This window comes from Falco naumanni, chromosome 2, assembly GCF_017639655.2.
Source record: "Falco naumanni isolate bFalNau1 chromosome 2, bFalNau1.pat, whole genome shotgun sequence".
Lineage (NCBI taxonomy): Eukaryota > Metazoa > Chordata > Aves > Falconiformes > Falconidae > Falco > Falco naumanni.
The window spans coordinates 18,971,698-18,994,049 of NC_054055.1; the positions used below are offsets into that span (position 1 = coordinate 18,971,698).

At 42.3% G+C, this 22,352-nt stretch overlaps 1 protein-coding gene across 7 annotated transcripts in view; it reads left to right on the plus strand.

Moving 5' to 3' along the window:
* The first annotated feature begins 1,918 nt into the window (after positions 1 to 1,918).
* The window catches only part of ZDHHC20 (zinc finger DHHC-type palmitoyltransferase 20), a 66,044-nt gene continuing 45,610 nt past the window's right edge, over positions 1,919 to 22,352 (plus strand). For all 7 annotated transcript variants that reach the window (XM_040583495.1, XM_040583490.1, XM_040583492.1 and 4 more), the window contains exons 1-2: positions 1,919 to 2,056; positions 19,514 to 19,540. In XM_040583495.1, the coding sequence (XP_040439429.1) occupies positions 1,939 to 2,056; positions 19,514 to 19,540 (145 nt within the window). In that variant the 5' untranslated portion in view covers positions 1,919 to 1,938. The remainder of the gene's footprint in view (positions 2,057 to 19,513; positions 19,541 to 22,352) is intronic.

Genomic DNA, 22,352 nt, shown 5'->3' on the forward strand with positions numbered 1-22,352 from the left:
TTGTGCTCCACTACAAAAAAAACCACCCTAATTTCTTTGCTCCATTTTTGCTCATTCCATACCCCTTTAAAAGCAGTTACTTCTAAAAAACTATTAACAAATACTGAATACTTGGACACCAAGTACTGAAATTTGTTCCCATTGTCTTGAGGCCAGATGTTAAAACTCCCTTGAGATCTTGAGGGAAAGCACATGCCAGAAGCTGTGCATGTTTTCACACCTTTAACAGAATGAAGATTAGAGGAGACGGAATACTTCAACAGCAGCCCAAAATTTTCGTAGTTCACTTTAAATCCAAACCGCTCTACCCTTGTTAGTGCTTATCTAGAGCGACTAGTGCCCATAACCAAGATGCCGTTCATGTAAACCAGTCACTCCTCCATTGCCTTCCAGTTCTTTGTTAGGAAGGGGCCAGACCAAGCTGTTCCACCACCTCTCTCCCTCTCCTGTAATCCTTTTCTTTAACAGCCTTGCATCACTATGCACAATTTTGCAACCCCCTTCCTTACCGTCCTGCTCCCACATTCTAGCATGCCCATACACTATGAGCTGATCCCAAATTGACGTTCTTTCTGTGGTCTCTGGGCACATCTCCCAGCTCCACAGTTACTCTGTAGGCATCAAGATGAGAGGCCACTGCTTCATTCCTCTGCTCTCACACCCAGGTGAGCACACATGCAAACGCACATTCCCCACGCATACGGGCTGCTGCCACCTGAACATGTGTCCGGGGCATCTCTGTTAGCTGTTAGAGGCTCACAGCCTTCTGAATTCCTGACCACTCGTCTTAGTATTTTTTCCAACATCTCATCAGCCGGCAAGGCCATAATAGTTGCCCCCCTGCCTTCTGCCAAGGCAACCCCACCGCCGTCACCACCGTCTCAGCCTTTCCGTACTTGGAGGCGGCCCCGAAGCCCGGGTGCTGCCCCGCACCGCCTCCCCCCCCGGCCAGCCACCCCCGCCGCTGGTTTAGCCCAGCCTGGACGTTCGGTGTGCCCCGCTCCCGGTGCTGCACTCTCGGGCTGTTACAGCGTTACCCCCCGCACTACGGGCTGTATCCTCCCAGCCGTTCCCGGTGCCGCGGAGCTGCCACCGACGGAGCGCCCGGCACCGCGGGGCAGCCCCGGCCCAGCCCCGGCGGCACCGCCGGCCCCTCCCGCCGCCGCCAGGTGGCACCGAAGAGCCGCGGGAGCCGCTGGGGCCCGGCACTAGCACCCCGTGATTTCGAAGAGAAACGGGGATCTTGTCATGCCGCGGGCAGTTCCAGCCCCGGGATCCTACCGATAGTAACGCAATAGTAAGGCTGAAAGCGTCAAACGCAGCAAAGGGCAGCGCGCGTTGAGGAGGACCGGCCCCGCTGAGCGGCGCGCGCGGCGGTGTCTGTCAGCAAGGTCGCGGCGCTGCCCGCGGTTTTCAGGCATCAACTGAAGTTCAGAGAACGACACAGCAAGTTATTTATAAATAAATACTCCTCGCAGCATCCAACCAGCTGCTCGAGCCCCGTAAGCGCATGGCCTTGGCGAGCAGAGGGGTAGGAGCCCGGCAGGGCCGCCTGGACGCGCCCGACAGCGTCTGTCCCGCCCGGCTAGTGCCGCGCAAGAGCGACGCTCGAGACCTGAGACCCGTTTTCACGGCTGGAGGAGGGTCCCCGCCCAGAAGCGGCCCCGCCAGTGCAAACCCCGCGGCCGCCCGCCCTGCGAGAGAGCCGGGGGCTCGCTCACTGCCCGCCCGGCGCAGCGCCAGGGGCGGCCGGCGGCGGGAGGAGGTGCAGGAGGGCGGCGGGACGCTGAGGCGTTTCGGCGCCCGCGGGAAGGAGGCGGTGGCGGACGCCGGGGCCGCCCCTCTCCCGCCCACTGCGGCCCGCCCAGGGCTCTGGCCGCCGCCGCCGCCCGTTGCAGCGTCGGCGCTGATGCCTCCTGCGGTGGCCCGGCAGGGAAGATGGCGCCGCCCCACGTCCTCAAGTGTTGCCAGAAGGTGTTGGCCTGGGTGCCCGTCGCCTTCATCGCCCTGGTCGTGGCCTGGTCCTACTACGCCTACGTGGTGGAGCTGTGTGTGTGTGAGTGGACGGGGAGGGTCGCGGACGCCGGGAGCTGTCAGCCGGGCGGGGAGGATCCTTCGCCACCCACCTCCTCTGGGGCCGCCGTCTCCCCTGCGCCCTGGCGGGATCTCCTTTCCCTTCGCCTGCCTCTGGCTTTTCTTCGGGCGAGCGAGAGGAGATCCAACCCCCACCTCCCCACCCCCCACCCCCGCCTTTCCCCAACGGCCGGCGCTCCCTCCGGGGCTGGATTTACCTGTTGTCCCCCCCGCCCCAGGCCGCCCTCCCGGGGTCGCGGGCGGGGACGGTGGCAGCCCAACCTCAGGAGCCTCATGGCGGCGGGGTCCCGGCCCGAGGTCGCCTGTGGAGAAGCGAGGGACGGGGACGGGGCAGAGGACGCCCACTGGGGGGTCCGGGTCTCTTCGTTTGGGATCGGGCCCCTCAGGGAAGCGGTGAGGGGCAGGGAGCCGTGAGGGCTAGAGACCCCACAAGGGCTCGGCCCCTCATGTCTCCTGGCAGAAGTTTCCCCTCTCTATTTTTCTGTTGGTAATTCGACATCCCGATGTATTAAATAACTCCTTGACCACCTTATGGGTGTATTTATCTTACCCCACCCCCGTTAAGAAGCCCAGTGTCGTCGTTGAAGCATAATGAAGCTGAAAACATCCCGCTTAAGTGGGCAGGGGAAGGATTTAGGGCTTATGGGGTTTTGTCAGATCTTGTCAAGCTTTCTGTGGGCTCGGCGTTATATAAATCTGACTTGCTGGCCTTGTCAGTCAGGGTGGTACTGACCCTTTTCTGTCTTCAGGAGGAAACTTCAGGAGGATGTTGGCTTTCTCTGGGCAGGGTAAACGGAGCGGCACGGTGATGCGCAGTATTTGTCAGACTTGGTAAAACTTGGAAACAGTGTAGGAGACCAAAGGAACACATTTCTGAGTGTTTAGCATGTTTAAGTAAGGAAGCTGAAATGAAAAGGAAAAAAACCCAAAAGTACAAAGTACTATTTCAAGCTGCATGTACATCTACCTAGTATCTGGAGGTCCTTGTACTTCTTGCTATTTGTGTAAAATGTATGCTTTGATATCCCTAGCTAGAAATAAAAGGCTTGCATATACTTTATGTCTGGGCAACCTTGTAAAGACATCCTTACATTAGAAAGAGTCACTTTTTTTCTGCAGGACTTTAGTTTTTGGATAACTTTGCTGAATGCCTATGGTATTTCACAGCCTTTTGTGTTAGCTTTACATATGTGGAGTGGAACGTAAACCACAGGTGAAAAGTTGTTTGGACTTAAACCCGTAGAAATATAGTTGTAAAATTATGTTGACAAGAGAGTTGCAAATATGTCAGTGTGTCCAAACTTGCCAGATTACTATGGTTTTGTTGTCTGTCTGTGTGAATAAATAGTACTTGTTTTCTGGGAAGATCATGCTTAAAACTGTTAACACTTGGAACCAAATTTTAGACAATATTTAATACCGGAGGTCTGGGGCATGGGTAGTTGTTACAGTAGTCCAGAGAGGAACCATGTGAGGTTATAGACTCACATTTCACAGGTGTAACATGAAGGTTTTTCCATACCCATTACAGTCTGACCAGTGTGACAAAAGGCAGAATAGGGCTGTGCGTTTCTTCTCTTAGTCTGTGAGGTTTTGTTGGTTGCTTAAGAGGCTTGCCCAGGGCAACACAGGCAGTCTCTGGCTGTATTGGGAACAGAACCTTGACCTCCAAAGTTCCAGCTCTGTGTCTTGATCACAGAGTGGGTCAGGGCTAGGTGCTGGTGAATAATTTCCCCTTCACAGGTGTAGAGAAGCTGTGAAGAGCCCTTCTGAGTTCATTAGGGTTTCATTTGTGTGAAAATTATGGAAGGGATTGGCTTCTGTTTGTGTGAGAACTTTCACATCTACAAATCTGGTTTCTAGATGTTTGGTACTATTTGCTCCAAATCAGCTTTGTTCTTAATGTCTGCACGTACAGACTATTAAGAAATCATGGTCGTTTAATAAGAAAACTACTTACTGATTTTTCTTGCTGTCATTGGATTTTACAGTTGTTACCTATCTAAATCATACTTGGTGACCAAGTCTTTTATGTTTCTGTGAGTTTTTTCAGTTGTGGCGTTTTTTGTTGGTTTGTGTTGGGGTTTCTTTTGGGGGGTGTTGGGCTTTTTTTTGGTTTAAACCTGTTGAATTTTGTTTACACTTTTGATAAAAGGTCGTGTCATCAAGGGAGAGAAAAGAGATTTTGTGTTTGGGGGTTTTTTTGGAGGTTTGTGGAGGTGTTTTTTTTTCCCTTTGTGTGCTTTTCTTTTAATCTGCAGTTGTGTTCAAACCAGCATAGAGAGCATTTATAGTGAAATACAGGATTTTCTGTTTCTCTTGGCAGGTATGTTTACTTTACCCTAGTGCTCCTTGTGTTTTATTTTGGTTTGAGAACCACTGCACTATGTACTATGAAGAAGAGCAAGGATGTGCCTTTAGCGCACATATAATGAATGAGGTGATGCTGGTCTCTGCAGATGTTCACATACGGCAGGTGCAGAAACAGGGTTTATGGCTTGCTGCACTTCTGTGGCTTTAGCAAAGAGCTCAATGTGCAGCTGATGAGTGCCTGGGTAAAGGAAAGACGGATGGAGGAAGGGAAGCTTTAGAAAAGAGGAGAGACAGTAGAAAATTCTGAGTAAACACTGAGACTAAGAGGAATTGAAGCCCGACAGATACTAGGGTTTTTTCAAAAGTTATTCTTAAAGATTAGTTAACTGTGAAGATGTGAAATCAATAAGGAAACAGGAAGAGAGAAAGCCTTCATTTCCCCAACTGTTTGTTCCTGTGTTGGTTTTTTTTCTCCTTGTAGTCCCTGCTCATGTATTAAAGGTTAAACATATATATATATATATATATTCAGTGTAGTATCATAAAATATTCCTAATAATCAAAGTCAAAGGTGGTAAAGTTGGGGCTGCTTCTTTCATCACATCACCCTTTTTCTTTCGGTTTTGTTTCTGTGTACTGCTTGCCCCACCCTCCTCTGCTGAGGTACTCATATATTGCTCATTGTCTTATTTCTGGTGTCTAATGGGCTCAGTCTTACTCTGTAATTCACTGCTAGTATGTATTTACTTGGTTTTGTCTCTTATATAACCCTAAATTATATTACTTACATACTGGCTATGAACACTGAGGAGGACTGGTGTGAATAAGATGAAAGGAGATTCGTGAGCTTGTCTATTGTCTTCCTCCCATGGAAACTGCCAGCATCATTATATCTCTCTGAAACATTGCTGTTGTATGCTGTTGAACACGGGCTTATTTAGACCACTATTGCTGTGTAGTTGTGATCCGTCAGGTAAATTAGCTATTAAACTAACTGGAAAGGTGAAAACAGCCATTTCTTACCAAATGTGTAGAAGTTGAGGGAATGTCAGCAGAGTGGGGAAAAAAATCTGTGAACACATGTAACTGAAGGAACTGCAAAAGACTCCAGGCAGCATCTCATTCAGATTTTTTTAAATGTTTTGAAGTAGAAAAACTTGAATGAATGCTTTCTTTCTATATTATGTCGTCTTTTCACACATAATTTACCCAGAGCTCAGTTCTCAGTAAAGCACACCTAGAAATACATAAAGGGTGATGTGAAATAGCTTTTCATTATTTTTAAATCATTTATTGTGTTTTCTTGTTATCAAAATGTGTTTTGCTTTTAACTTTGCTTTTGTAAACAATGGCTGTATTATGCTGTTAGTGAATTGGACTGGTTGTGTCTGCTTACTGCATCCCTCTGCTTACTGCATCCCTCAGAAGCTCAGAAAGAGTAGAGCTTTTCTCTTGTGGTTTGTTTTCACTTATGGCTGACTTGTACCTTATTACCCATGCCAAATGTTTTTGTAAGTGATGGGCTGTAATACAGACAGGCTAAAGGATGGTCAGAAGACAATGTTTTGACATATGTAGTAGGAGTTCGTGGGTGAAGCCAGCCTGTTTTCTACAGTCAACCCTTTTGCTAGAACACTAGCAGAATTTGGTAGTGCAGTCTGCACTGAGAAAAAGAGAAAGAAGTTGACTTTGGCTGAGTTGTCTGCAGATCATAACTAAGGTGTATTGGCTGGTTTTGTTAAAAATAAAAAAAAATTAAAACCTTGTTCAGGTTAGGGTTTTACTTCTTTAAGCAAGTACTATATGTTCTGAAAAGCACAGTCCTGGCTCTTCTCCTGGGCCAAGAGTTTTAAGGAGAATGGCTTGTTTTATGAATTTGCAAGTCTTGTAAACGAATGAGTGTTTTCATGCCTCAAACTCTGCAAAGTATGGAAAAAAGTGATTTTGAAAGCTACCAGAGTCACTTGTTACGTGTTCTTTTCATAGCATCTGCTTGCAGAAAAGTTAGCTTTTTTTACTACAGTGTAATGTCTAATATGTCTAAAATCCTGGCAAACAAAGCACTTTGTAATTTAGAACACTTTGTTAATGGTACATATTTAACTCCTTACTGTTCCAGGAGACTACAGTAGCTCTTGTCAGTAGGGAGATAGCTCTGATTTCCCCAAAGCACAGTCCGTATAAGAAGCACATGGTGATCTGTTGTAATGCTTCCATTTGAAGAGTCTGTTGCATAAACAGAGAGAAGGTAATTCCATCTGCCTCCTCCAGAAGAAATCTCTACTGAAAATGCTAATGCAGTAGCTATCAAGCAATGGCAAGGTGATATTAACAGCAGTGTGTCAGTGACTTCTGATTTCAAACTACTGAAAAAGCTGAAGTATCAGCACTGAAGTACATTTGCATGCTAAGCATGCAAAAAGCATTCCCATAGGAAGAGCATTACCTTTCAAGAAAAGGAACAGCAAATTAAACAGGTTAGATCATTAGTAACAGTTAACTATGTTTATGCGCCTCTCATTTCAAAGTAAAGAAACTGAACCACTTTGGATGCACTTTTGTGTTGTAGTGTCTCAGCTCAAGTGGGCATATTATCATCTTAAACGAGAACCTTTTCTGTTACGATAAATAAGTAGAATTCCTGTTGAGGCTCAGACTGGATACAAATGTATTGGAAAACTAGATGCCCATCTTGAGTAGAAAGATTATCTGTCGTCTTACGTGGAGCTTTGCACTGTACTGGTCATACTAGTTTATAAGGACAGGTGGGCATGTTGCCCTTTATATGGCTTGAAATCTGCTCTCCTGGCAGTCCTCTAATGAAAAAAATTGTTCCAAGAGTAACAGAACTAGTCAGCCTGGTTTCTTGAGGAGTTGCCTTGTGTCTGCTCTTCCTTCTCTTGTGCCAGCAGAAGGACTCCATCCCTCTTCTCCCTCCCAGCTCCCTATCTGCAGTGCCTGCCCCAGCCCTCCATTGTCAGCTATTCCCCTGTATCTGTTAAACCATTCCTGACAGCTCGGCAGTAGCTGGCATCTCTCCTTGATCCCTAGTTACCATTTGATCAAAAAGAGGTGTGGTGCAATGGCCGGTTTGGTGTTACTTAGCTTGCCAGGGGGCCAAGCAGAAAATGAGTCCATGAGCATGGAGCAGCTATTTCCTAACAGAGTGTGGCCTTGTCCCTTCTACCTGTCCAGCAGCTTTGGTGAAACTTACTGGCATATGCTTAGTGTGGGACCTTCACCAAGCTTCCAAACTTGGCTGAAACTGGTCCATGGGCAGGATGGCTTTGGAGTAGGGGAGGGAAGGGGCTTAGTGAAAGCAGGGAGCTGAGTAAATCTCTGAGCCAAAGCAGGAACTCTGCCTGTGGTGTTACTCTTTTTTTTTTTTTTTTTTTTTTTTTTTTTGTTTTTTTTTTTGTTTTTTTTGTAGCTGTGATCACTCATTGCTGCAGTCGTCCTTTAGATGTGGAGTATAAAGCTTTTGGGTTTGGTTTGAAAAGGCTTGGATAGTGTGAGCATTTAAGATTATGAAAAATAACTTCTCTCAAATTTTTCTACTCCATTTTTTCTCTAGTAACAACAGTAGGAGCTTTCTGTATGCCTGTAGAGTTAGAACAGTGAACTAAAAAGTCAGTTTCAATTTTAATCAGGGGGTTTTATGTTACTTCATCACTTACTAGTCTCCCAGTTTTCCTACCAGATGCTATGGATAAAAGGACCAGAATTTCAAGTGTATATTTTCAGTAGATATTACTTTGAGGTCGTGGACCCTCTGCAGACTGTGAACTTCAGGTTCTACTGATTCTAGAAATCTAAATAGTAAAAACTTTGTTCTTTAGCAGCTCATATTTTCATGAGTTAATGTAGACATGCTTTCCATAATAAAAGAGTTTATGGTATTACAAAGATGGGTATCTGAGCTGAGTTCTGGTACACCTGTGGCAGGTGAAACGCTTGGATGGCACTGTACCTGCTTTTACTTTTGGAACTTGAGTCTGCCTATGATGGAAAATGGAGCAGGAGAAATGGTAGCTGGCTGTCTAAAATTGTGCCTGTAAATGCTAAGGGTTCATGGCATTCATTTTTCACCCGTTCAAGATATCAGTGTTTATCCAACTCTTTGTCCAACAGTTTCCTTCAACTGGTAGGAGTCAATGCTGGTTTAACATGTACTTTCCTTACAAGTGTTATAAACTATAAGCTCCTGAGTTTCCTGAAACAGCTTTTATGGAGATTTCAACTCTGTCATTAACTCTTCTCTACCCGGTGCATATTCTTCCTGTAACAGGACAAGAGTATCCTTTTTTTTTTTTTCCTCTCATTAGTATGTATGAAATTTAATAGAAACGTTTGAGAAATAACTACAGGTCACTTTTCTGTGTGAGCTGAATCTCCACCAAGGTGAATCAGGTGTAAAAAGGATAATGAAACCTTAAGAAATACATTTGTTCATTTAGCCACTTCCCCAGTATTACCTCCTCCTGCTGTCACTGAATTGTTTTCTGAGGGATGTGTTTAACTCCTGCTGTCCTAGGTCAAGGGAAAAAAGCACACTTTCCCTCCTCTTCTTCTCCCTCCCCCCCAATCCTCAGTGGAGTGCCTCCTCTGTAACCTTTGAGTGTCTTATCTGTGCTAAGTATCAAGTTCCTCCTCTGCAGCACTTCAGGCCTCTGCTTTTCCTTTTTTTTTTTTTTTTTTTTTGAAAGACCAAATGGCTCATCTGTTTCTTATTCATGTTTCTTTTTGAGTATCAAAATTGTTTTAGGAGGGTGTCAAGAGAACTGGATCACAAGATCATGCTTTGCCTTTGCAGCTTCTGTAGCTGTCTCTCTCATGCCATATATGGTGCAGCATTGTCATAAATATGAAGCACAGAACCATTTTAATCATGTGGTTTACAGACAGATCAAGCGAGGGGGTTCTGCAGGGTTGTGGTTTTTTGGTGGCAGTTCAGTTGTGCATCCTGACGTCTGTTTATCTCCAGAGCAGGGAATTCTTACGCATGTCTTGTGAAGCACTAAGTAGGGCTAAGATAGAAGATAGCTGTTCTCTCTCTCTCTCTCTCTCTCCCCTTCTCCCTCTCCCCTTCTCCCCTCCCCCCCCCCCCCTTCACACACACACACAGACACCCGCACACACACCTTTGGGGCAAAAAAAAATTTAGAGATTGAAGGACTAATTCATCTGGAATTAGGCAAGCTGCTGCTGCAGAGACAATGAAACAAAATTTAGATTAAATTTAAGTAACTCTGAGAGGAACAGACATCATTTGTTTGAAGAGACCTAAATAGACAGTTATTTTATAAACTGGTTTGCAGTTGTATGTGGTAAACTTAAAACTTTATGTTAAGTGCCATGGCTACTGCCTTGTCATAGTGTGAATGCAGAGAACCTGATATTGTTCCATTCTTGACGAGTAGTCATTGCTTTTCGTTTGTCTAGTTTGGATTAAAAAAACAGAGAAGTGAAGTGTATTTCCACAATGCTGGGATTGATGCTACCTGAAGACTTTCACGTCTGTGGGTTTGTGACATGTAGATTTACCCAAACATTGCAAAGGAGCCCAAAACAGAGAAAATTTGATTTCTGTTCTGTTCTGAAAAATCCTATGGAACATGCAGGTGTTTTTTTGCAGTATCTGGAAAAAGATTAACGTTGCACATAGGATTTTTGTGGGGATGTTTCCTGTGTGTATATTTTTATCTGCTTAATCTACTGCTCCCTAAGTTTCATGTGTTTTTTTTAAAATAATTACGTATTTAAAAAATAATGATTTCAGGCTGGTAATTGCATACAGAGATATTACTTGCTGTGTTGCAGGTAGATACCTGCTGAGATAAAGCTAAAGCAGCAACTGGTGCAGAGTGTAGACTTGAACTTTTTTAAATAATTCATAATTTATACAAATTATGAATTTAGGCAAAGGGAAGCTTAAAGACCATTGAGCACTAGGTTTAGTAATTTTCTCTCTTTTGTGTGGCTTTTTTCTATTGACATTCTCAAACTTGTAAATATCCTGTTTCTCCCTACTGCCCACACTGACTGTGAGGTTTTACTATTATTTATTTATTGGAAGCAAAATTTACAGAATGAGAGCTATATGGATGATAGGCTATGCTCTTACATATGCTTGCCTCTCTGTTTACTCTGGAGTACTTTCTAAGTTTTAATAAGGATTTTCTGGAGTATCCAAGAATCCCTTTGCAGTGGCTCATACAGTCTTTGTGCTGTCATTTTTTCACATTCTTAAGTGGTCTGGTAGTTAAATGAGACCTGGTGCAACAAAAACATGCCCTTCTGATCTTGTCCTCCAGCCAAAACTTTCTGTCCTGTTTTCCCTTATGTTTTTTCCCCTCTGCAGCACCTGGATTTTTTGTTGCATTCCTGAGGACTTGCTGGTTATTTTTTCCTTTTGCAAAAAAACTAGAAGTAGCTTTAGCTACAGTCATGGCTTGTCCCAAGACTTTTCAGTCCAAGTAAGATTTAATGAATGACATTTTCTTTTGCAAGAAGAACAAACAGAAAAGCCTCCAGCATCAAAAGATGGCAGCAATTTTTATCACCCAACTTGATGAGCCATACATATATGGACAGATTCTCTAAATCAGCATGAGAAGTCTTTGAACCTTTATTTATTCCATAAATAGGTTAATGAAATATTTTATTAATATTATTATTTAATACTTACAAGTTTGGTATGGTGAAGACATGAATTCCCCATTATTAAACTTTCCCACAACTAATAGGCATGGTTTTAAATGACAAGTTTTTCAAACAAAACTTCCTTAAAGAGCTCTGTTCAATAGCGCAGCTTACTAATGTCTCAATGGGAGTTCATGTAAATCACATTACTCGCTGCTACATTGTTGTGTTGCTGGCAGAAAATTAGCTCTTCTCATCATAGGTAGTTCCGTATTTCATCTCAGGTGGCAAATAGCAATCAAACCTGACCAATGTTACAAACCAAGTTGAACCTGAAACTTCATTTGAGGAATCCAGTGACCTAACACGTGAGGGGAGGTTGGCTTGCTGGGCAGTTTGATTTCTCCCATTTGCTGATGAATGTGGCAGCAGTAAAATCCTTCTGGCAAAACAGAGTGCCTAATAACTTTGTAATGAGATTTACTAGGTGATTATTATCCATGGAGTTTTGCAAGGAGGTTTTATCCTAATATTTGAGGAAACCACTTGTTGCAGGCAGGGCCAGTAAGTAAGTAAGGAGACAGCTGATTTTGGAGGAGTCTGAAGCCCATGCAAAGAAGGGGGCCTGATTAACAAAGTGGATCCCTACTGTCTGCTGACAGTTCTCGCCACTGGGCAATGGTTCATGTTTGCAGGTCACAGCAGCTGTGTCATTTGTCCCCCATGAACTAACACCTCTGCTCTCCTGCAATCATACCTCACAGATGTATGGAATAGCTAAGTAAAGACTGTTGCTCTATTTTAATCTGTCTAGAGTAGAAATAACTGGATTTACTAGTAGCGTCCTGAACCATAAGACACTCAGCTTTGAGTGACCTTAATGTTCAAGACAGGTATTGACTGGCAGTCACAACCGTGAATTAGAGTGTTCTTTTTTAGGAAATAAATGGTAACTCCCTTATTACCTGAAAAATTCTGTTATGAGGACGAATTGTATGTTGTTTTTTGGTTGGGTGGGTTTTTTTGTTTATTTTGTTTTTTTACTTTAAATATATTGATGGTTTATATATATGTAGTATTACCTGCAGAACACGTAATCTTGTGCAGGGTGTGTAAGACTACTCCATACAACATATGATACTGGCACTCTTGTAAACACCAGCTGATTATGCTGTTTATCTCTCCTATTTCTTGAAAGTGTCTTAGTAGTGTCAACTACAGAACCACTGGAGCTACTCCTAACACAAAAAGCCCTTTCATGTATCCAGATACTTGAGTGTAGTGTTACTATGAGCTTGATCTGGACAGCCTGAGCTTAAATACCCCTCCTTCAAATTTAAATGTAATTAATTAGTGGTGTGGACATAAGCTAGCTCCACTCAGATGCTTCTGAGTTTCCATGCCTTTCTGCTGATTCTGTTTTTTTCCTGTACCCCAGTGTGCCAGATGGAGCACAGCTCACTGACTCGTGCAAGTAAGAGCTCTCTTTGTCTTTCAAAAAGAAACCAGGCTTTCTTTTGGCTGTGTCAGATAGCTTAAAGGCAATATTGGAAACAATTTATGTGCAGCACTTCCAAATTGCTGAGCGATAAAGCTGTTATTGTTGTGGTAAAGTAGAATTTTGGGGAAAGACCTGAATGAAAAAATCCAATAATTCAAGTAAGCAGCTGAGGGGAGCCTGTAGAAGTAATGCTAAGGTTTAAAATCCATCAAAATGCAAATAGAATGAGTAGATTTTGTGGTTGTTAGTGTGGACACAAGTGTGGGGCTGTGAGGTTAAGACCTAGCAACCTTCTGCACGCTAACCAAGTGTAACTCTTGGTTTTGAAATAATTTAAAACACATAGGCACCCTCAGTGAGAAGACCATTAGGAGACCTTTGGTGTAATTTTCAAGAATATTTCGTAAATGCAGAGGTAAGGAGCCATCTGTAGGATTTTGTGGGTTCCAGAAGTCAGCTGCCTTCATAGCTGTGTTTTTGAACTGTGGCAGTGGTAGCACAGAATTTACTGTTCCCAGAATATATAGCAGAAATCTCTTCAGTTGTCATAGCTTAATTCATTCCTTAATGTTACACAATACCCAAAGAGTATCTTGCATTGATTATGCTAATTTCTGCTGTCGTCCTGTTTGTAATTATGCATGTACCCTGCACTGAGGCTGAAAAGACTTTGGCTAAATAAAAAGCTCTTTTATTATTGTGATAAGAGAATGTTTTCTGGGCAGCAAGCCTCTGGCTGCTCTAAATTACTTGTTACATGAAAGAGTTGTGTTGATATTGTTTTAAACATACAAAAATCGTAATGATAGCTAGTAACAAGTAACAAAAAAAGATCTGCAGTGTAACTTGAAACACTAATTAATTTTACCTGTGATAATGCTGCTTTGAATCCTGTAGCAATGGGCATGGCAATCATGAACATAGAAAATCTGTGGCCATAAAACAGAGCATCTGTCTTGCAGCAAGGTACCTCTTCCTTGGCTGCATTTTCTTCCTCCTTTCTCCTCCTACCCTAGATTTCTCCCTCTCCACACACACCCTGCAGTGCTTTTGAAGGCACCCTTTTGTGATCACTTGAAGTCACAAAGCAGCTCACTCGAGTGATGTTGCTGCACACAGCGTGTGTGAAGTTTGGGCTGTGTTATGTGCTCATGGAAATAGCGGCACTGCTTTGAGGCATCAGTAGCCCTGGCACGGTTTCTTTTCCTTCTCATGACTGTGCATAACCCAAGACAGCAAGAGGCCTTTCACCCTTCATCACTGCAATTCCCTGCTCTTTGTGGTCTCTCAAACTTGCCTTCATCGCTAGCTCACCCCTGACCTGAAGTGTCTGGGAAGGCAAGTGCTTGCTTTTGCTATGTAGGGGAGTGAGTAGATGGCTAAGAGGTGTAGCTTCGTAACACCTCTGCAGCAAGAGTTGTCCACCATGGGTCATGCCTCTGAGACAAGCATTGTGTTAGACCTGGGCAATGGTGCACACATGCTGCAGACCAGCCCCAGACAATGCTACCACTGGGGCACACAGTGTGGCAATGCATGCTTCTTCATGCCAGTGCAGCATGAAGGCCTGTGGAACCACCAAATAAAACATTGCTTTCTGAATTATCGAGCAGTGCATTGCGGGGGGAAACCTGTATCGTGTTCCTGGAGATTTTGAGTGAAAAAAACCACAATAAATCTAGTCTAGTGTGATATGAAGATAAAACAATTCTAGGTTCATATGGCTCAAATCTATGCAGAGGACATTCATTCCAGCTAGTGGCAAGTCATGTGTGCAATTTCTGGGCCCCCATAGCCTTTCAGCAGGGACCTGGCAGCATCTTCCTGCGTTGGCTTTTGCCTATATGATGCTGTCACGTCAGTTGTCTTGAGTCATTTGTCTAAAAACAACTCCCTGCTGCTTAGGGAGGAAAGCACCTAGTGGGTGCCTGCCAGTCAGGAAATAAGAAATAGCTCATTGTGGAAAGGTCACAGAATTACAGCTTTTAGAGAACACTGGAGAGGTGAATAAGGTCTTCATGCTCCAGTACTACCCTCTAACAGAAGTCAAATGAGTATTTGCTCAAGGAAATTGACTTGTCTGTCCCACTTCTGTCGGTAAGGAATGTTTCTGCCATCTTCTTGTGAGTGATTAAGGTCTGCATTTGCAAATGGTAATTATGTTACCATTTCAATTAAATGCCATTCTCTGAAAAAAATTAAAAACTTAGGATAATGTCAGTGGTGCCTGCCTTTGCAGATCGGGTAGTGCCCATGGGAAGTTTCTGTTGAGTTTCAGTGCTGATAACTTCTGGAAATGTATATATGTATATGTGTGTGTATATATATTAACCCTTTTCCTTAAAAATGAGAAAAGTTAAGGCTGTACATCTGGTGAAGGGATGCAATTGCACATTTATCACTCTTTCTTCCCACCCATAAGGAATGTCAGCCAAAATGTGAAAGTTAATCTTGAGATTTGTGGAAAGGCTCTAATACCCCAAGTATGACTCCTGCCTAGGAGCCATCGTGGGAGGGAATATAAACATAGCACATCAGTAACAAGATCAGTTCTTTTCCTTTTCTATACTTCTACATTAGTTGCAGTTGAATTTCTTGTTCTACAAGGACCATATCTGGCTTTGATTGGAATATTCCTTTTAGGGGAGTAGGGAGATGTGGTGTGTGGGTTTTGTAGAGCGGTTGGATTTTCTTCCAAGGTTGAAGGCAAATGCGTCATCTTTAGCATGCTTCTGGCAAGGTCTTGGCAGATCATTGCACCTCTTTGCTTCAGAATAGAGAGATTTGGGTTTTTTTCCTATTATGCAGTGATTTGGAAGGTGCTTGAACACTTCATAGCAATCTTGAAAATAAGCCTGAAACTGAAAGCAAACCAGCTCCCTAAACATACTTGTTCTTCCAAGACGTTCTGGGAGGTTTTCTTGAAGCAGCTTAAAAAGTTCTCCAAAGCTTTCTGATAATTTCACCTTGGTCAGTTTTCACTCCAAGAGGAATGCTTCCAACAAATGACATTTCCCCCCCAGTCTCATTTGTTACACAGATAATGATGTCCCTGTGTCTGCAGGATTGTTTCCTGTGATAAGCTATAGGCTTCCGCCTCTTTCATTCTTGTGACATAGGTGAGATGAAAGATAACAGACCACAATGTGACAAAGAGTATCTAGAAAGAGGAGTAACAAACAACTGGGGTCGTGAAGGAGAAAGTGTCTTTGCCAGGGGTGATAATAGATGTCTAAATCAAAACTATGACAACTTTTTCCTCTGTTACAAAGTTGAATCTGGAATTTCTGCTTGTCCTCTACATGGACCAAGTTAAAAAGTATATTTGAATCCAGCCTAACAAAAGGCTGTATCATGTATTTTGAAGGTAGTGTTCTATAGAAACTGAAACCACATACTTGGTGTGCTTCATACTGCAGTGTGACCCCAAAGAGTTGGGAGGTTTATCGTGTAAGCTTCTCAGTGGTGCAGGACCAGCTACTGGAGTGTATTGGACCTGTATGTCCCTGGACAAGCTGCAGCAGCATGAAGTTCAGTGTGGGCTCTTCACAGGCAGGCTTTGCTGAGCTCCTTCCCTAGTCGAGCTGATTTTGGAAATCCTGAGGTGGCTAAGAGTAAAGCTCTGCACTGCAGTCAGATAGGGCTTGTTCACTTTGACTTGCTTGGTGCCGTAATGCCCAGATGTTGAATGCTTTGAAATTATGAGGCCATAGTGGAATCTCAGCGTGTGTGTGAGCATGCGAATGCTGCTGCTGAGCCCTTTGCAATGAAGGGAACTGCAGCTTTCACTGTCTAGTCATTTTTTTATCCTTCCCTAGCAATATTTTGCTAGAACTTCATGAGTCTTCTCAAGAAACCAGAAACTTAATATTAAGAAGCTGATCTTAAGAATCTTTTTGCTCTTATTTTTCCTTTGGTAGCTGAGCAATAGACTGACATGGGTATATATTTTAAAATCCTCCAAAGAACAGCTGTTTTACAATGCTCACGTTTCTGGAATATGAACATGTTTGTCTTGACTGCAGTGCTGAAGGCACTACCTTGTACTGATACATATAATCTAGTGTATAGTGCTGTTGCATTGAGAGGTCATCGTATAAATCATAGGCAGTGCTTATTTGTTTGGAAAATACCAATTAGTGAAAAGGCAGCACTGCTTTTTTTCCCCCCATACCACACCCCAAACAAGAAACAGTGTTTGAGAAATGTTTGAAGTGGAAATAGGACTGATTTAGCAGAAACTGATGGCAGTGTCTGAGTAGTTAGAAGCAGTAGAAGAGAAAAGCAATCGTGAGCCAAGCTTGTAACTCAAACTACAGGCCAGGGATGGTGGGCCACAATGGTAATGTCTTGTTCTGTAGGGTTTTTTCCTGAACCAGAGTTCAAAAGCTAGAATTGATTTTTTGATGGTACAAAGCTGCTTGTTACATTGCCAGACTAGCAAATACTAATATTAGCTTATTTGGAAGGCTTTACTTTGTAGTATAAAGATCCGGTAAAACTGTTGATTTGCTATTTGCTGAGTGATTTTGGACAAGTAGTAGGTCTGCTATTCATTTAATCTGTCTGACAATGGGAATAACAACAGTGCAATGGATAGAAACAGTTAACTTGCATGAACGTCTGAGGCAGAAGAGAACTGGCCATCTTTTATCTTTATTTAATTTGAGGATGATAAGACAGGATGAAAATCACAAGTCTTTCAGTGTTGGCTTTTACCTCGAACTGCAAGAGTTTGCCAAACCAAAAATGTTCTGCACAGTCCAATAACTGCATTCCGACCTAAGAGACCTAGATATGAAAGAGAAAATTATCTTCCTGGTGCTAAGAAGTGTTAATTAATTTTTATTAAGTTTATTTAGGGATCTTTTCAATGAAGTCTCACAGGTGATAAAATCTTTAGTTTGTTTTTTTTTTCTCATCTAAAGACTGTTCATTATTTTGAGTCTTCAAGCATCAAATTTGGCTCACAATTTTGTTTTGTGCTGAGAGCAGAAATGAAGCTACAGATTATGGATTGATTTAACCAGAATAGTTCCAAAAAAATTCCTGTAGTTTTATAGATAACATTGTTCTCCCTCCATTAGAGGATAATTAAGAACTTTTTTATACTTTTTGTCTCCGGAAATATGTGTTTATCCAGCTGTGTGCAAAGGTGTTTACTTAAGATACATGAGGAGCCAAAGACAAAGCTTAATCTAAAGTACTTTTTTAGTATTTTTTCCCAAAGTTGAGCAAACAACTCTACTCAGCAAGCTTGTTTTAATTTTCAGCTTTTTAATGATTTTGTCTTCTTGTGTTGTTGAAAACGTTTTAACTGGAGAAATAACACATTAGTAAAAGTTTCAAGCAAAAACACTCACAGGATTTGCTTTAAAAAATAGTGCCGCTTCTGTAGCATGCAGTGGAGTAGTACTGAGACTGTGTCATGGCACAGCTGAACCTGTTCTTACATTTACATGCATACTTTTCAGGTAATCATGTGCTTCAGGTCTGTTTTTATGTGTGGATTGTGTCCCTGTTTCAGACAGAAACATGGGAGGAGTATGTGGAAGTATGCATAACTAATGTGAAATTAAGCTATTCTTTAGGATTGACCTCCTTTACTTTGAAGTGAACCTTGTTCTATTCTAAATGGTGATTTCTTCCTCCTTTAGATGGAAGGAACTGGAACCTTTTCCATTAACTTTGTAGAGGCTTCCATAGATAGAGTGTCAGGTGAATACTGGGACACACGCACGCGCACACACACACATACACACAAAACCACCCAAACCAGCAACCAAAACCACATATCTGAAACAAGAAGGGGTCATCTATATGTTACCACCTCATTATGTTTCTTATTGACTATAAAAAGGAGTAGCGTTGTGTAATACAGTTGCAGACCTTTTTACTATAGGTATCTGCAGTTAAGTGAGACACACGCACCTCTGTGACCAAAGTTAACCCTTCAGAAGGAAGTCTGCAGTGCATTCTGAAGCCCTGCAGAATTAAGACTAGTGTGGATCAGGAAAAAGCTCTTTTGAACTGGTATATGGACTAGTAACTAGAAATGTCAGAGCTGAGAGAGCAGACAACATGGAGTGAGGTAAACTGCAGTAGGCAGAGTGTGTGCTGTTAACCACTTGCTCATGCTAAATAACCAGAAGCTTAAATTTCCTGTATAACATGAAGAGAAAAAGAACTTGTTGGGGAAAAGATCCTTTCTTCATTGAATTTCAGGAATTCAGTTGAAGGAAGAGATCCAGCAAGGGGAGTGCTATCTAACAAAGCAACCCAATAAGTACAGCAGCTCTCAGTTCAGCATCTTACCTGGACTGATGAATGAAGTGTGAAGGTTTTGGAAAAGCCTGATGGCAAGAGGATGTACTACTAGTCAGGCAGTATACAAAGTAGATTTGAACAACAGAATCTGCTGTTGGGGTAAAACAAGTTGAGGAAGTGGGGAGGTTTTAACTATGCCTGAAGAATTCAGGTCAGGGGGAAAAAAGTAAAAAATAGCATGTTGGCAGGAAAAGAGAAGTGGTGGGAAAAAATAAGAGGAAAGTAGGTTACATGTAACATAGTTGCATGGGAACTTCTGTAAGAACTTCTTTTATTTCATTTTTCTGCTTTCCAATGGTACACCTGTTGGCCTAGTTTTTGACAGAAAACTTTGCTGGGTGCATATCTGAAGGGGAACATACCTAAATTATGATCTAATTAATGTCTATACAAAGGAACGTGCTCATTTGGTTAGTGCAGGGAACTGGATCACTTCAGCTCTTCCACTGACTCACCAGGCCTCAGGGGTTGGCAGGAGGAATGCTAACTCCTGTTTTACCCCAGAGTCGGATAGGGAGCCTCTACCAACACCTGTAGTATGCTTTGGAACAAGCAGCTATCTCATATATCTCACTTCTAGCCAGACACTTGATTCATTACAGATTTACTTACCATGTATCTTTTTTTCTCTTCCAGTTACTATTTCTTCAACTGCAGAAAAAGGTAATTTTTAAAAAATTATTTTGAAGATATGAATAGTTTTGTTGCATGCAAGTCTTAAGGGACATAGAATGTGAATATACTCCTCTATGTGTAAGTTCTGTGTGGTGAGCAGATTAGTGCTAAGAAACAAAGTAAATATTGTGAGGTTGAGTCTGTTTAGCTTCTGGTATCACAAGCTTGGGATGATGACAAGACCTGCAAGTAATGCAATTATGATTTAGGTTTGCAAGTATTTTTAAATGGGTACCTTCTAAGAACAGGAAAGAAGGGAGAAGGAACTGCACACAAGTCCATTTGCTGTTTATTCCTGAACACACCTTGAGACCTGAAAGACTTCTGAAGAGGGAGAATTGTTGTTCTACTGCTTGCTATTTTCCAAACAGCTTACCAAATTCCTTCAGAACCCCATTCTTTAGGGCTGGTTAGAGCTCTGCAAAATAAAACCGTTTCAAAGGTGGCTGCACATTATAATTTTAAATTTCCAGCTCAAGTGGTTAAGGCCTTGTTTTGACAAACTGAAGTCTTCATATTGGCTTTGGCAAGTATATGCCTCAGTAGGTAGTACTTACAGAGAGAAACTGACCAAAAAATTTCCAGCATTCTTGCTTTGCCACTTATTTTAAAGGCTAAAGGATGATTTGATTCCAGAAGTTCAAAATATGGGATTTTTATAAAACTTTTTTATTCCTGTAGAAATACAAATTATTGATGGGATGTTTGTTTGGGAGTTCATTTCAGCTTAGGGGTGGGGGTGGGGCATGAGTGGTAGATTTAAGCATAGATTTCTATTTTGACTATCCAGAGGACTGTCTTCACAGTGTGAGACCCCCTGGCTCTCATCTCTTAAATACTTTTGCAAAAGAGTGTAGAATTTGAAGCTAATCTAGCAATTTTCTTCCTGGTGGGGAGCATCCAGGAGAACACTGAAAGGAAGAAACCTTAGTAGAATCTGTCCTCTTTCATCTTCTACTGAAGAGGTGAAAGAGTGAGAAGATCTGCAAAATAAACTGTAAGCTGTTCAAGATGGGATCTGTGTCTTACCCTGCATTTTTACATTGCACAGCTAGGCTTCACCTAGACTTTACAGAATTCTGCAGATTGCTGCCATGCTCTACTGTTGATCTGTATATGAGTAAGTTTTACTTCCTAGTTTCTTCCAGAAAGGCAAGATCCATGTCTGTTAAAGCCTGGCAGAGTAGTAATGTTGTTGTATAGTCAGATCTCTGGCTTTAATACAAATGTGGTGCCTGTCTGACTGAAGCAGGTGCTCTTAGATCTACCAGAGAAGAAAAATGTTTGATTAATTAATGAGACTGACAGTATCATTGGAACCTGACTGTTAGGCTTTTAATAGCTGTCACCTGCACGCTTCTTGCACCTTCAATTCTAAAGCATGTCATACTCACCCTGTATACATGAATTTCTTTACCAAGGAGGTTGATCTTAAAATGATAAGTGAAGTATTTTTTTATTTGAAATGAAAGTTATCATAAATTTTGTAAAGTTCTTATAAGCTAACTCAGAATAGTCAGGAAATCACATCAGAAGAGTCAAAAGGCCAAAGTACCAGTAATATTGCGATGTAAATCGATAGTGTGCATCTTAGCACGTATATTTTGTTCCATATTTCAGTGTACTGTGTTCAAATCCTTTTACTTCAGTACTTAATTACAGGTTTTGATTAAATTAGTGGTGATTTCTTCACCCCATTAAGGCTAATTGTTTCTTTGTAATTTCATATTCTTGACTAGATTTATATCCATTAGGATAGGGGAATAAAGTCAGTCTGAATCTCTCTTAACGATATAATATACTTCTGTTACATATTATTACTTCTGTAATCTGACTCTGTCTTTGAAGTAGTATTAAGAATGATTTAGAAAAGGATGTTAAGGGTGATTTTTAGGAGATCTTAACATATTTTAGGAAGATTCTAAGAGCATGTTGTAAGACATTGTCCTCCTGAGGGCATAAATTAGGGTGTAATATGCATCAGTGCCTTTAAAGAGAAGTGACCTCACTTGGTCACAGCATGGCACCAAGAATCCTGGATTCCCTTAGCTGAGCCGAGACTTCCTCATGACTCTTGAGTCCGTCTAAACTGGCAAATATTGGGGTTGAGGCTTTTGACGTATTTTCCATCTAGCTTGTAATTACAAGAAAATGAGCTGAATAGGAATGAAGCTGGTTTATATTTCTACTGGAAACTGGTGCAAGATGCTTCAGGGAGTAGTCTGCAGAGGAGATACTGCTATCCAAAACAATGGGTAGATGGACTGCCAAAGTAAAGCCATCAAAAATGGTATCTTCTCTCCCTCTCATTTCTTGGGGAGCACTGACAGGATAGATACCTGGAAGCACAGGAGTGGGAAAAGCAGCAAGAATTTATTCAGTGCAGAGCCAGTATGGACAGCCAGTTGCAGGCTCTTTCTCCTCCAGACTGAGTGATGTCCATCACTGGGAACAGCATGAAAGTCTTTCTTGAGTTGCCCCTGTTTGGCTACTGAGGACAGGCACTTGGCTTTTAATGATGGTGACAGATTGCAAGATCTCAGTTACTGCAAGAGTGCAAGAGCACTTTTAACAGCTGCCTCTTTCTAGTAAATCCTGGTGCCACTGGCACAGATCTGTACCCTTACGGCAGCCAGCCTCGGTGCCTGTTATTCTGTGTGTTAGGGCATTTACAGGCTGTGATAAGACTTTGAGGTTCTGCTGCTTGAAGTATTGTGTGTGCGCTTAACATAATCCGTCCAAAAAATCTGAATTCTGGAGGTGATTTTTATGGACAGAATAGAACTGTTTACTGTGTAAG